Genomic DNA, 11,298 nt, shown 5'->3' with positions numbered 1-11,298 from the left:
ATAGTGACCAGCACGTTCATAAATACGCAAAAGGCAGGTTTTATAAATCTCGTTTCTTTTTCTCATAAAGGGTGTTTTGCGTGCATTTTGGCGTTTTGGTACATAAAAATGTGAATTATAGTCAAAATACGTGTTTTTGGTAATGTTATATTTCTCCATATAGAATGCTATTCATGCGTTTTCGAGTTATGCTACCTAAAAAGCTCAAAAACATTCATACGACACGGTTTTTGTAAGGTCTTTTCCTTTCCCCATATAGTGTACTTCCATATATTTTGGCATTTATGTACGTAACAAGCTCAAAACACTTAAAAATACCCGTTTTTGGTAATGCTGTTGAGACGTCTCTGACACGTTTCTGGAAATGTCATTTCTTTTCCTCATATATTGTGATTTGGATGCATTTTAGCGTTATGGCATCTAAAAATGTGAAATACACTTGATATATTCATATTTTGTAATATTGTTCTTTTCACCAGAGCGCTATTCATGCGTTTTCGAGTTTTTGTACCTAAGAAACTCAAAAACTCTCATAATACATGTTTCTCATAATGTCTTTTCGTTTCCCCATATAACAACCTTAAAAAGCTAAAAATACTTGTTTTTTTTTTTTGGTAATGTAATTCTCCTTAGCCATGCTTTCAGCGTTTTGGTATGTAAGAAATAAAAAAAAAATTGTCCGAAGACACACTTAATGTTTTGTGTTTGTGTTTTCTATGATTTTTAGCGTTTTTTGGTACCTAACACTAAAAAAAAAAAAAAAAAAACACTGAAAAGATACGTTTCTGGTAATGTCTCTTGGTTTCTCCATAGAGGGAGCATTTAATGCTATTTGCGTTTTGGTATCTATCAATGTGAAAAACTGAAAAAAAAAACACGTTTTTGGAAATGTCCTTTTTCTCCAAAATAGAGTGCTAATCGTGCGTTTTACCATTTTGTTACCTAAGAAGCTTAAAACTCTCATAATAAAAGTTTCTTATAATGTCTTTTCGTTATTCCGTTTAGTGTATTTTACATGCATTTTGGCTTTTTTACGTAATAAGCTAAAAAAAAACCCTCAAAATACACTTTTTTACTAAAGTTATTGTGTTTCCCCCATAAAGGGTGTTTTGCATGAGTATTAGCTCAGTATGCACCTCAAAAACTCTCAAAAGACACGTTTTCGGTAATGTTGTTTTCCTTTCACTTATAAGGTGTTTTCTATGCTTTTTAACGTTTTAGTGCCTAGCACGATCATAACTATTCAAAAGACACGTTTCTGGAAATCTTGTTTCCTTTCCCCATATAAAGTGCTATTTATGCATTTTCGCATTTTGGTACCTATCAATGTTAAAGACACTTAAAAATGCACGTTTTTGGTAATATTGTTTTGTTTCTACATATGGAATGCTATTCATCCGTTTTAGCGCTTTGATACCTAAAATATAGAGTACTTTTCATGCATTTTAGTGTTTATATATCTAAGAAAAAAAATTATAATACATGTTTCTCGTAATGTCATTTCGTTTCCTTATACAGGATACTTTGGACGCATTTTGGCATTTTTCTACGTAACAAGCTCAAAAAACTCAGATTACTAATATTTTTTTAATAGAATGTTTTTCCTTATAAAGGGTGCTTTACAAACGTCTTAGCGTTTTGGCTCAAAAACTACTGACTTTTTTGGTAATGTTGGTTTGTTTTCCCATATAGTTTTCTTTCCATACTTTTTAGCGTTATGGTTCGTAGCACCCTCATAAATACTCAAAAGACATGTTTTTTTTTTCCAAATCTCGTTGCCTTTTCCCATATAGTGCGTTTTGCGTGCATTTTGGCGTTTTCGTACATAAGAATGAGAAACACGCTCAAAATAGACGTTTTTGGTTATGTTGTCTTTCTCCTTATAGAGTGCTATTCATACATTTTAGCGTTTACACGGTTCTCGTAAAGTCCTTTCCTTTATATTTTTGTGTTTTTGTACGTAAGTAGTTAAAAACGCACAAAATACTTGATTTTAGTTAGGTTGTTTTCTGATTCCATATATGGTGCTTTCCATGCTGTTTAGCGTTTTTGTGCCTAATATCCAGAAAAACACTCAACAGATACGTTTCTTGTAATGTCTTTTCTTTTCCCCATATAAGGGGATGCATTTCTACATACATTTCTGCATACATTTCTGCGTTTTGGTACCTAACAATGTAAAAAACAATAAAAAAACACGTTTTTCGTAATGTTTTTTTCCTTTTCTCCATATAGAGTGCTATTAACAGTTTTCGCGTTTTCTTACCTATAATAATAATAATAATAATAATAATAATAATAATAATAATAATAATAATAATAATAATAATAATAATAATAATAACGCAGGATTCTGATAACATCTTTTCATTGCCCTATATGCAGTAGTTTGCATGCTTTTTGGTATTTCTCTACGTAACAAGCTGAAAACACTTAAAATACACGATTTTGGTAAATTTATTCTATTATTGCACATGCGTTTCCTCCGAAAGTAGCTAAAAAAAATGAAAAGAATCGTTTTTGGTAATGATATTTTGCTTTCCCATATAGGGTGTTTTCCATGTTTTTATCATTTTGGTGCCTAGCACGCTCATAAACAGTCAAAAGACACGTTTGTGGAAATTTCTTTTCCTTTTCTTATATAAAGTGCTTTACATGCATTTTGGCGTTTTGATACCTAACATTGTGAAATGCCCTCAAAATACTTTTTTTTGTAGCGTTGTTCTTTTTTCTCTGTATAAAGTCCTACTCATGCGTTTTAGCATTTTGTTACCTAAAAAGCCCGAAAACTCATAATACACGTTTCTCGTAATGTCTTTTCGTTTCCCCATGTAGAGTATTTTGAATGCATTATGGCTTTTTCTACGTAACAAGCTAAAAAAAACACACAAGGTATTGATTTTCAGTAATGTTATTATGTTTCGCCATAAAAGGATGTTTTCCATCCGTTTTAGCGTTCTGGTACGTAAGTACCTCAAAAGACGGAAAAAGTCGTTATTTGTAATGTTGTTTTCTTTTCCCATAGAGGTTCCTTTCCATGCCTTTTAGCGATATGGTGCTTAGCACACTCGTCAAAGATATATTTTTTTGAAATCTCGTTTCCTTTCTCCAGTTAATGTGCTTTGTATGCATTTTGGTTGTTTGATACCTAAAGATGTGATATACATTTAAAATACACGTTTTTGTTAATGTTCTGTTTCTCCATATAGAGTGTCATGTGCTCTCGAGTTTTGGTATCTTAAAAAAAAAAAAAACACTAATAATAAACGGTTCTCATAATATCCTTTCGTTTCCCCATATAGGATACTTTCTACAGATTTTTCGCTTTTTTTGTACGTAACATGAGGAAAAACACTCAAAATACTTTTTTTTTTTTGGTAACGTTATTGTGTTTTCCCATAAGGGATGTTTTCTCTGTGTTTTATCGTTTTGGTACATAAATAGTTCAAAACACTCAAAAGACATGATTTAGTAATCTTGTTTTCTTTTTCCATATAAAGTGTTTTCCATTTTTTTTTTTTTTTTTAGCGTTTTGCTGCCTAACACGCTCATGAACACTCGAAAGGCACTTTTCTGGAAATGTTGTTTCTTTTCGCCATATAGAGTGCTTTGCATGCATTTTGGCGTTTTAGTACCTAAATCATGTGAAATACACTAACATAAAAGTTTTAGTAATGTTCAGTTTCTCCATTTATAGTGCTATTCATGTTTTATCACGTTTTGTTACATAAGAAGGTAAAAAACACTCATAATAAAGGTTTCTCATAATATTCTTTCGTTTCCTCATATAGTGTACTTTCCATGTATTTTGGCGTTTTTGTACGTAACAAGCTCAAAACACTCAAAAAAACAAGTTTTTTTTATTTTGGTAATATTATTCTGGTTCTTCTTACAGGGTGTTTTGCATGCGTTTTAGCGTTTTGGTACGTAAGAAGCCGAAAAAGATAAGTTTTTGGTAGTCCTTTTCTATTCCCATATTGGGTGCTTTCCACACTTTTTGTTTTTTCTTAGAGTTTTGGAGCTTAACAAGCACAAAAATACTTAAAAATATATTTCTAGTAATGTCATTTCTTAATATAATTGACTTTGCAAGCATTTTTGCGTTTTTTGGTACCTAAAAAAGAAAAACACTTGAAATTCAAGTTTTTGGATATGTTCTTTTTCTCGATATAGGGTGTTACTGATGCGATTACGCGTTTTCGTACCTAAGAAGCTCAAAACTCTCATATCTGAAATGTCTCTTATCTGAATGTCTTTTGTTTCTCCATAAAGTGTTATTTGAGTTTTAGCGTTTTGATACTTAAATAGCTAAAAAACACACACAAAAAATAGGTTTTTGTCAATGGTGTTTCGTTTCTCCATATAGAGTGCTATTAACGCCTTTTCGAGTTTTTGTACCTAAGAAGTAAAAAAAAAAAAAAAATGCGCATAACTCGCTTCTCTTAATGTCTTTTACTTTCCCATACCGGGTACTTCCTATGGATTTTGGCCTTGTACTTGAGGAAACAGAACAACATTTTTCAAAAATGTGTGCTTTAAGTATTTTCAGTTTGTTAGGTACAACAAAAAAATAAATAAATAAATAAAAATAAATAAATAAATAAATTTCCAAAAGCATGAGTTTTAATTGTTTTCAGCTTGTTAGATACGAAATTGCCAAATACATGCAAATTAGCATATATAATGAAACGATATAATCACAAACGTGTATGTTTTTTTTTTTCTTTTTTTTTTATGTTCTAAGGTATCAAAAAAGTTATGTTCCGGAGGAACATAACTTTATCAAAAACGTGTGTACTTAGTGTTTTTAAGTTCATTAGGTGCAAAAACGCCTAAACATATGCAATGTAGCACATATGAGGAAACTAAACGATATTACCACAAACGTATCTTATGAGTGTTTTGAAGATGAATTATGAATCTTATTCACTATGATAGGTGCGAAAACTTCAAAATGTTTACCTGTATGCATATACACCTATATACCTATATTAAGAAACACATCTGTATTACCAAAAACCTGCATTATGACTTTTTTTATTTAGTTAGATACGTTAAGATATCTTAAGATATCTTTTTAGAAAATAAAACAACTGCCAAAAACATGTTTTTTTTCAGGTTTTGCGTATTAAAACGCTAAAATCCATGAAAAACATCCCTTAAGGAGAAACAACAATCTCACAAATAAAGTGTTTTTTGAGTTATTTTTTTTTTTTTTTTTTTTGAGCATTTTGCGTACCAAAACTCTAAAATGCATGCAAAACTCTCTGTCCGGAGGAACATAACAACATTACCAATAATGTGTGTTTAAGTGTTTTTTTTTTTTTTTCAGTTCATTATATACCAAAACGCCTAGACATTTACAAATCGGCCATTATGGGGAAACTAAGCGATATTTCCACACACGTGTCTTATGAGAGTTTTTACGGTTTTTAGATGATGAGACGATAACACAAATAAATATTAATCTATATTGAAAAAGTAAAATGTTATTACTAAAAGTGTGTGTTATGAGGCTCATTCACTATATTAAGTACAAAAACGCCAAAAATGTATACAAACAACTTTTCTGGAGAAACAGAACATTTCCCAAAAAAGTAAGTTTCTTTTTATGCATTTCATCGTTTTTGTACCTAACGTACAATAATAAGACTCATAATACACGTTTTTTTTTTTTTTTCATAAAGTTGTTTTGTTTGTCAGTATAGAGTATTTATTATTCACGTGTTTTAGAGTTCTGATATCTAACAAAATCGAAAACAGTCATAATACACGGTTGTGATTATATCTTTTGGTATCCCTATATTGGCTACTTTGCATGTTTTTTTGGCCTTTTAGTACTTATAAACTTGAAAAAAAAATAAATAAAATAAAACAAACGTTTTTTTGTTTCTCCAAAAATTTAAGATTTTGTACCTAAAATGGTGTATCACTTTCATAATACACATTTTTATTAATGATATTCTGTTACTCAACTTTGTGTATTATTCATATATTGTAGTGTTTTAACACCTAAGAACCTCAAAAACACTCATAAGACACGTCTTTGACAATATCATTTAGTTTCCCAATATTGGCTAATTTGCATGTGTTTTGGCGTACCTAATAAACTCAAAAGCACACCTTTTTGATAATGTTTTTCTGTTCCTCGAAAATGGGTGTTTTGGATGCATATTAGAGTTTTCGTACCTAAAAAGCTCATAAACACTGGAAAGACACAATTTTGATAACATTGTTTAGTTGTCCATTTTAGGGTGTTTTCCATGCTTTTTAGCGTTTAGGTGCTTAATATGTTTAGAAACAGGCAAATAACACGTTTCTGGTAATATTGTTACGATATCCCATATAGGATGCTTTGCATGCATTTGGGGCTTAAATAACTAACTAGCTCAAAACGCTCAAAATATACTTTTTGGTAAAGTTGTTCTGTTTCTCCAAAAAGGGTGTTTAGCATGCGTTTTAGAGTTTTGGTTTGTAAAAATCCGAAAACACTTAAAAGAAACGTTTTTGGTAAAGTTGTTTTCTTTTCCAATATATTGTACTTTTCACGCACTTTGGCGTTTTGGTATCTAACAATATAAAAAAAAAAAACATTGATTATACAGTTTTTTGATAATGTAGTTCAGTTTTTTTTTTTTTTTTGCATGCATTTTGACGTTTTGATACCTAACATGGTGAAAAATATTGTTCTCTTTCTTAATATAGAGTACTATTCACGTGTTTTTGGTACTTAACAAACTGAAAAACACTTAAAACACACATTTTTGGAAATACGTTTTTTTTTTTTTTTTCAGAAATGTTTTTTTGTATGCATTTTGATGATTTATGACCTAACATGATGAATAACATTCAAAATACAAGTTTTTAGTAATGATGTTCTCTTCCTCAATCTTGATTAATATTCATATGCTTTAGCGTTTCAACATCTAAGAGCCTTAACCCTTTCTTGCCCGAATTATTAACAACACAAAAGAAAAATTATTTAAGGACATAAATAAAATAAAAACATGCAGAAGAAATTATTTATTACAAAAATTGTTAAATTTAAATGTTTGTGGGCATTTAACCAAAAGGTGACCAATTGGGTCCATTGGGCACTTGAGCACTTTAAATGCAAAAACAAAAAATAATTTTTCTGTAAGGTATTTTCTATGTTCTACACAAACAATAAATTATTCCATATCTTGATACTGTTCAAAACATAACATAGAGCTCCAAAAAACATAAAATACATTTGATTTCATTTTTGTAACACAATGTTTCCCTTTATCTCACATTGTTTTCTATTCCTACTGGTGAAAGTCCAGGAAGCAGTTTTTCTTCTGATCACAGCACAAGTACACATTACATTTTAGGCAATACATACGCACTTTGCTTTTGCACCCTGGGAGTTTGCATGTTGTACGGTTTGCTGAGAAAGCAGGGAAGTGTCCTATTCCATCCTTGCGGATGTCATCTTCAGGAATGGGTTTAGTTGCTCTGCCACATTTCTTCTTTTTCTCAAAGTTTACCTTTACAGCATCAGTTGATGGCCTCCCTCTTTTCTTTCTCAAATCCTTTCCACTAGCTGTGAGTGAGAAAGCTAGTTTTAGTTTGAAATCACAGAGGGCATATTGCTTCTTCTCAGGAATTTCTAGTGAGACAGCTGAGCGCCTGTAAAGTAGCCAACTATTGACTACTGCCATGTCAAAAAGATGAAAAACAAGCCTCAAGTAGTATTTCCTAGAACGAAAAGACATTCTATAGTACGCCAGGAGTTGGTCTTGAAGATCCACACCCCCCATGTGCTCATTGTACAATTTGACAATATTAGGTCTAGGGACTTCAACTTCTTCCTTTCTCTTCCTGTCATATCTCACACAAGTCTGTTGTGGTTGAGAAGTAGCAAATGTTGAACTTAGGCACACTGCTTTGTTGTCATACCATTTGACTGCATATGTAGTAACACCACTGTCACTCGTTGTCATCCATTCATCGTAACTACCTCTACCCTTGGAGGCTAGTTGCTTATCAGACTGGAATGACAAATCTGGAAGTCTCCTACTCTGAACTGTGCCACAGCACCAAATCCCTTTAGTCGCTAAGTACTCTACTAAAGGAAGAGAGTTGAACCAATTGTCAAAATATAATTTATGGTTCTTGTGATGAGGTATCACTTCTGCCAAGTGTAAAACCGAATTAGCACTTGGCCCAAGGTCAGGCACATCACTGGTGCTTACAGGGCAAATTTTACCTGTATAAGGCCTGAAGTCATAAACATAACCTTTGTCATCTGCTAGGACAAATATTTTATATCCCCATTTAGAGGGTTTCTTTGGATTGTACTGTTTCAAGCTTGATACTCCCTTGAAGGGAACAATTTGCTCGTCTACACTTAGATGCTCAGTCATAGGAACTTTTCTAAACTCCTGTCTCAGGTGGTCTATCAACATCCTCACCTTGCATAACTTGTCAGTGGTGTCAGTGTTGCTGTTATCCACAAAATGCAAATGGGATTTGATTTCTTCCCACCTATTTCTACTCATAACACATGATACAGCCTCAGTCATTGTGTAAGTAGACCAGTGCAGACGTGTATTAGGAATTTTGCTAACTGACATGAAGAAAGCACATCCTAGCCATTGTTCAAACTCATCACATGTAAGACCCAGAGGCTTGTTAGGATTTTGCTGTAGAGCGTACAAGTTGCTCTGTTCAACAATCTCACTGAGGAATTCATCAGACATGAACCTCTTGAAGTATTGCAAAGGTGTCAACAGCACCTCGTCCTCTGTTTGCTCTGGAATATCAAAAACAGGAACTGAAGGTGGTTCTTTTTGTTCAGTGACATGTTTCCAAATGGTGCGTCTGCGTTTCTTTCTTTTAGGATGAGATGGAAACTGAGGAGCTGGAATAATTTCTGCATCATCCACAACTAGAACAACTGTTTCTTCACCATCTCCTTCGTCAGTAGTGCTGCCAGTATCTATAAGAAAATATTTATTTTTCTATTAGTATTTTATCTTTCAATAGGCTTTCATGTTGTTATTGTTACTGTTTGTTTATAATATAGTTATTTACCTTTCTAACTGTAAATTATGATAGACACTTTTAACCAATATTTTATTTATGTATTATTCATTATTTTAGACTAATCATAACTATATAATATAATATAATTATAATAGAGACTTTATAAGTTATGCGTCCACTACCTGATATTCCAGGGTCATCGATGTCATCCATTTCGTTGCCTTCATATTCACTTATGTCTTCAGCATCACTACAGTTGAGGGTGTCTTCGATCTCTTTAGTGGTCAAACGTTTCTGCCTCTTCTTGTACATTTGCTTTGGAGATATCACTAATCCAGAAGGTCCTGAAAGAAAGTTATCATAAAATCAGTGCAACGGTCAAATATAGCCTCCTCAATAATAAGTTTCCCATGTTTTTCTGTTCATCAATAAAACACTTGGTATATGTGACATGGTATTACCAGCATGCACTATAACAGATAGTTTTATTCATTATCAGGATTGTTGTGCTTGTTACCATTACTATAGACAAAAACTACCTGAGTGCCCACTGGGACCATTTGGTCACCTTTACTAAATGTCATATATTACTTTTTTATATCTGTAAAACGTATTCAGAGATACTTTAGTGAAAAGTTTGATATATCCAGATATCTACTGTATTTTTTTTTGTACAAAATCAGTTACCTGGAACAGCATCCATCCTGCATAAAGTGTGGGGAAGGGAGCAGTGTCAACACACGTCCACCCCCAGCGACGATGGACTGGATACTGGCGGGAAGTCGTCTCCTAGTGCTAGCATATGACACCACGTGCTTCACAAAAGAGTACCAAAAGAGCCTGATGGGCGCAGGGCATGAAACAACATGCACACATCCCGTAGGATTAAGCTAAACAAAAGAGGACTCTTTTGTTTAGAACTCTTGGGCAAGTTAGGGTTAAAAAACACTCATATGACGCGTTTGAGATAATTTGCATGTGTTTTAGTACCTAATAAACTATAAAAAAAAAAAAAAACACATGTTTTTAGTAATGCTGTTCTGTTCCTCCAGACAAGATGTTTTGTATGTATTTTTAAAGATTTCTTATGTAAGAAGCTAAAAATAAGCTCAAAAGACACAATTTGGTAAAGTTTTTCAGTTTTCTAAATAGAGTTTTTTCCATACCTTTTAGCATTTTGGTGTCTAATTTGCTAAACAAATAAAATAAAATAAAAAGCAAATGACACGTTTCTCGTAATGTCGTTTCATTTCCCAAAGTCTGTTCTCCAACTTTCCAAAAACTCCTTCATTAACAGAAAGTGTCAAAATCTTTTTTTTTAAGATCTAACTCCCCTTGTGACTTCTGGCACCTAGGCAAAAATATCTCCAATAACTTTACTTCTTCTTCTTTCCCTCCTTTATTTCAACCAGATGGCACAACTGCTATCACATCTATCTCTAAAGCTGAACTCTTCGCTTAAACCTTTGCTAAAAACTCTACCTTGGACGATTCAAGGCTTGTTCCTCCCTCTCCTCCACCCTCTGACTACTTCATGCTACCTATTAAAATTCTTCGCAATGATGCTTTCCATGCTGGCCTAAATGCTCTGAAGGCTTATGGACCTGATGGGGTCCCTCCTATTGTTCTCCGAAACTGTGCCTCCGTGCTTGCACCTTGCTTATTTAAACTTTTTCAGCTCGGTCTATCAACATCTACCTTTCCTTCTTGCTGGAAGTTTGCCTACATTCAACCTGTTCCTAAAAAGGGTGACCGTTCTAATCCCTCAGACTACCGTCATGCCTATCTAAAGATTTTAAATCTATCCTCAACAGGAAGAAACTTTTGCTGTTGCCTTAGATATATCAAAAGCTTTTGATAGAGTCTGGCACAAAGCTGTTTTTCTAAATCTATTAAGAGTGGTGTTCTTCAGGATACTTTCCTGTCACCCACTCTCTTCTTATTATTCATCACTGACCTTCTTGACCAAACTTCTTGTCCTATTCACTTCTACGCTGATGATAACACCCTGCACTTTTCCACCTCTTTTCATAGACTTCAGAAGTAAACATTTCATGCAGGGAAGCCACAGAACGCCTGACGTTTGATCTTTCTAAAATCTCTGATTGGGGCAGAGCAAATTTGGTATTGTTCTGTGCCTCAAAAAACCCAGTTCCTACATTTATGAACTTGACACAACCTTCTAGACAACTATCCCCTCTTCCTCAATGACACTCAACTGTTCCCCTTTTCTACACTGAGCATCCTCGGTCTGTCCTTTACTTATAATCTGAAGTGGAAACCTCA

At 33.2% G+C, this 11,298-nt stretch overlaps 1 protein-coding gene across 2 annotated transcripts; it reads right to left on the bottom strand.

The window, feature by feature from the left end:
* Positions 1–7,008: 7,008 nt before the first annotated feature.
* On the bottom strand, positions 7,009–9,855 carry LOC135101965 (piggyBac transposable element-derived protein 3-like). Of its 2 annotated transcripts, XM_064006439.1 has the most exons (3): positions 9,700–9,855; positions 9,195–9,356; positions 7,009–8,965 (listed from the first exon to the last, which is right to left on the bottom strand). In XM_064006439.1, exons 1-3 carry the CDS (start codon positions 9,713–9,715, stop codon positions 7,290–7,292), a joined length of 1,854 nt encoding a protein of 617 aa, XP_063862509.1. In that variant the 5' UTR covers positions 9,716–9,855; the 3' UTR covers positions 7,009–7,289. The 2 variants fall into 2 exon arrangements, 1 of the variants encoding a protein (XP_063862509.1); XR_010269477.1 differs by lacking the exon at positions 9,195–9,356 and having other exon boundaries at positions 7,430–7,567.
* Positions 9,856–11,298: the final 1,443 nt, after the last annotated feature.

The sequence above is a fragment of the Scylla paramamosain genome, chromosome 1 (genome assembly GCF_035594125.1).
Source record: "Scylla paramamosain isolate STU-SP2022 chromosome 1, ASM3559412v1, whole genome shotgun sequence".
NCBI lineage: Eukaryota > Metazoa > Arthropoda > Malacostraca > Decapoda > Portunidae > Scylla > Scylla paramamosain.
Note: the sequence above shows the minus strand (reverse complement) of the source record. Positions and strands in the feature narration are given on the sequence as shown.

Excerpts from the sequence above, each read along its gene's own strand:
- LOC135101965 (XM_064006439.1), bottom strand. Across the intron at positions 8,966-9,194 it reads CGATGACCCTGGAATATCAG|ATACTGGCAGCACTACTGAC; the intron begins GTAGTGGACGCA and ends ATTTTCTTATAG.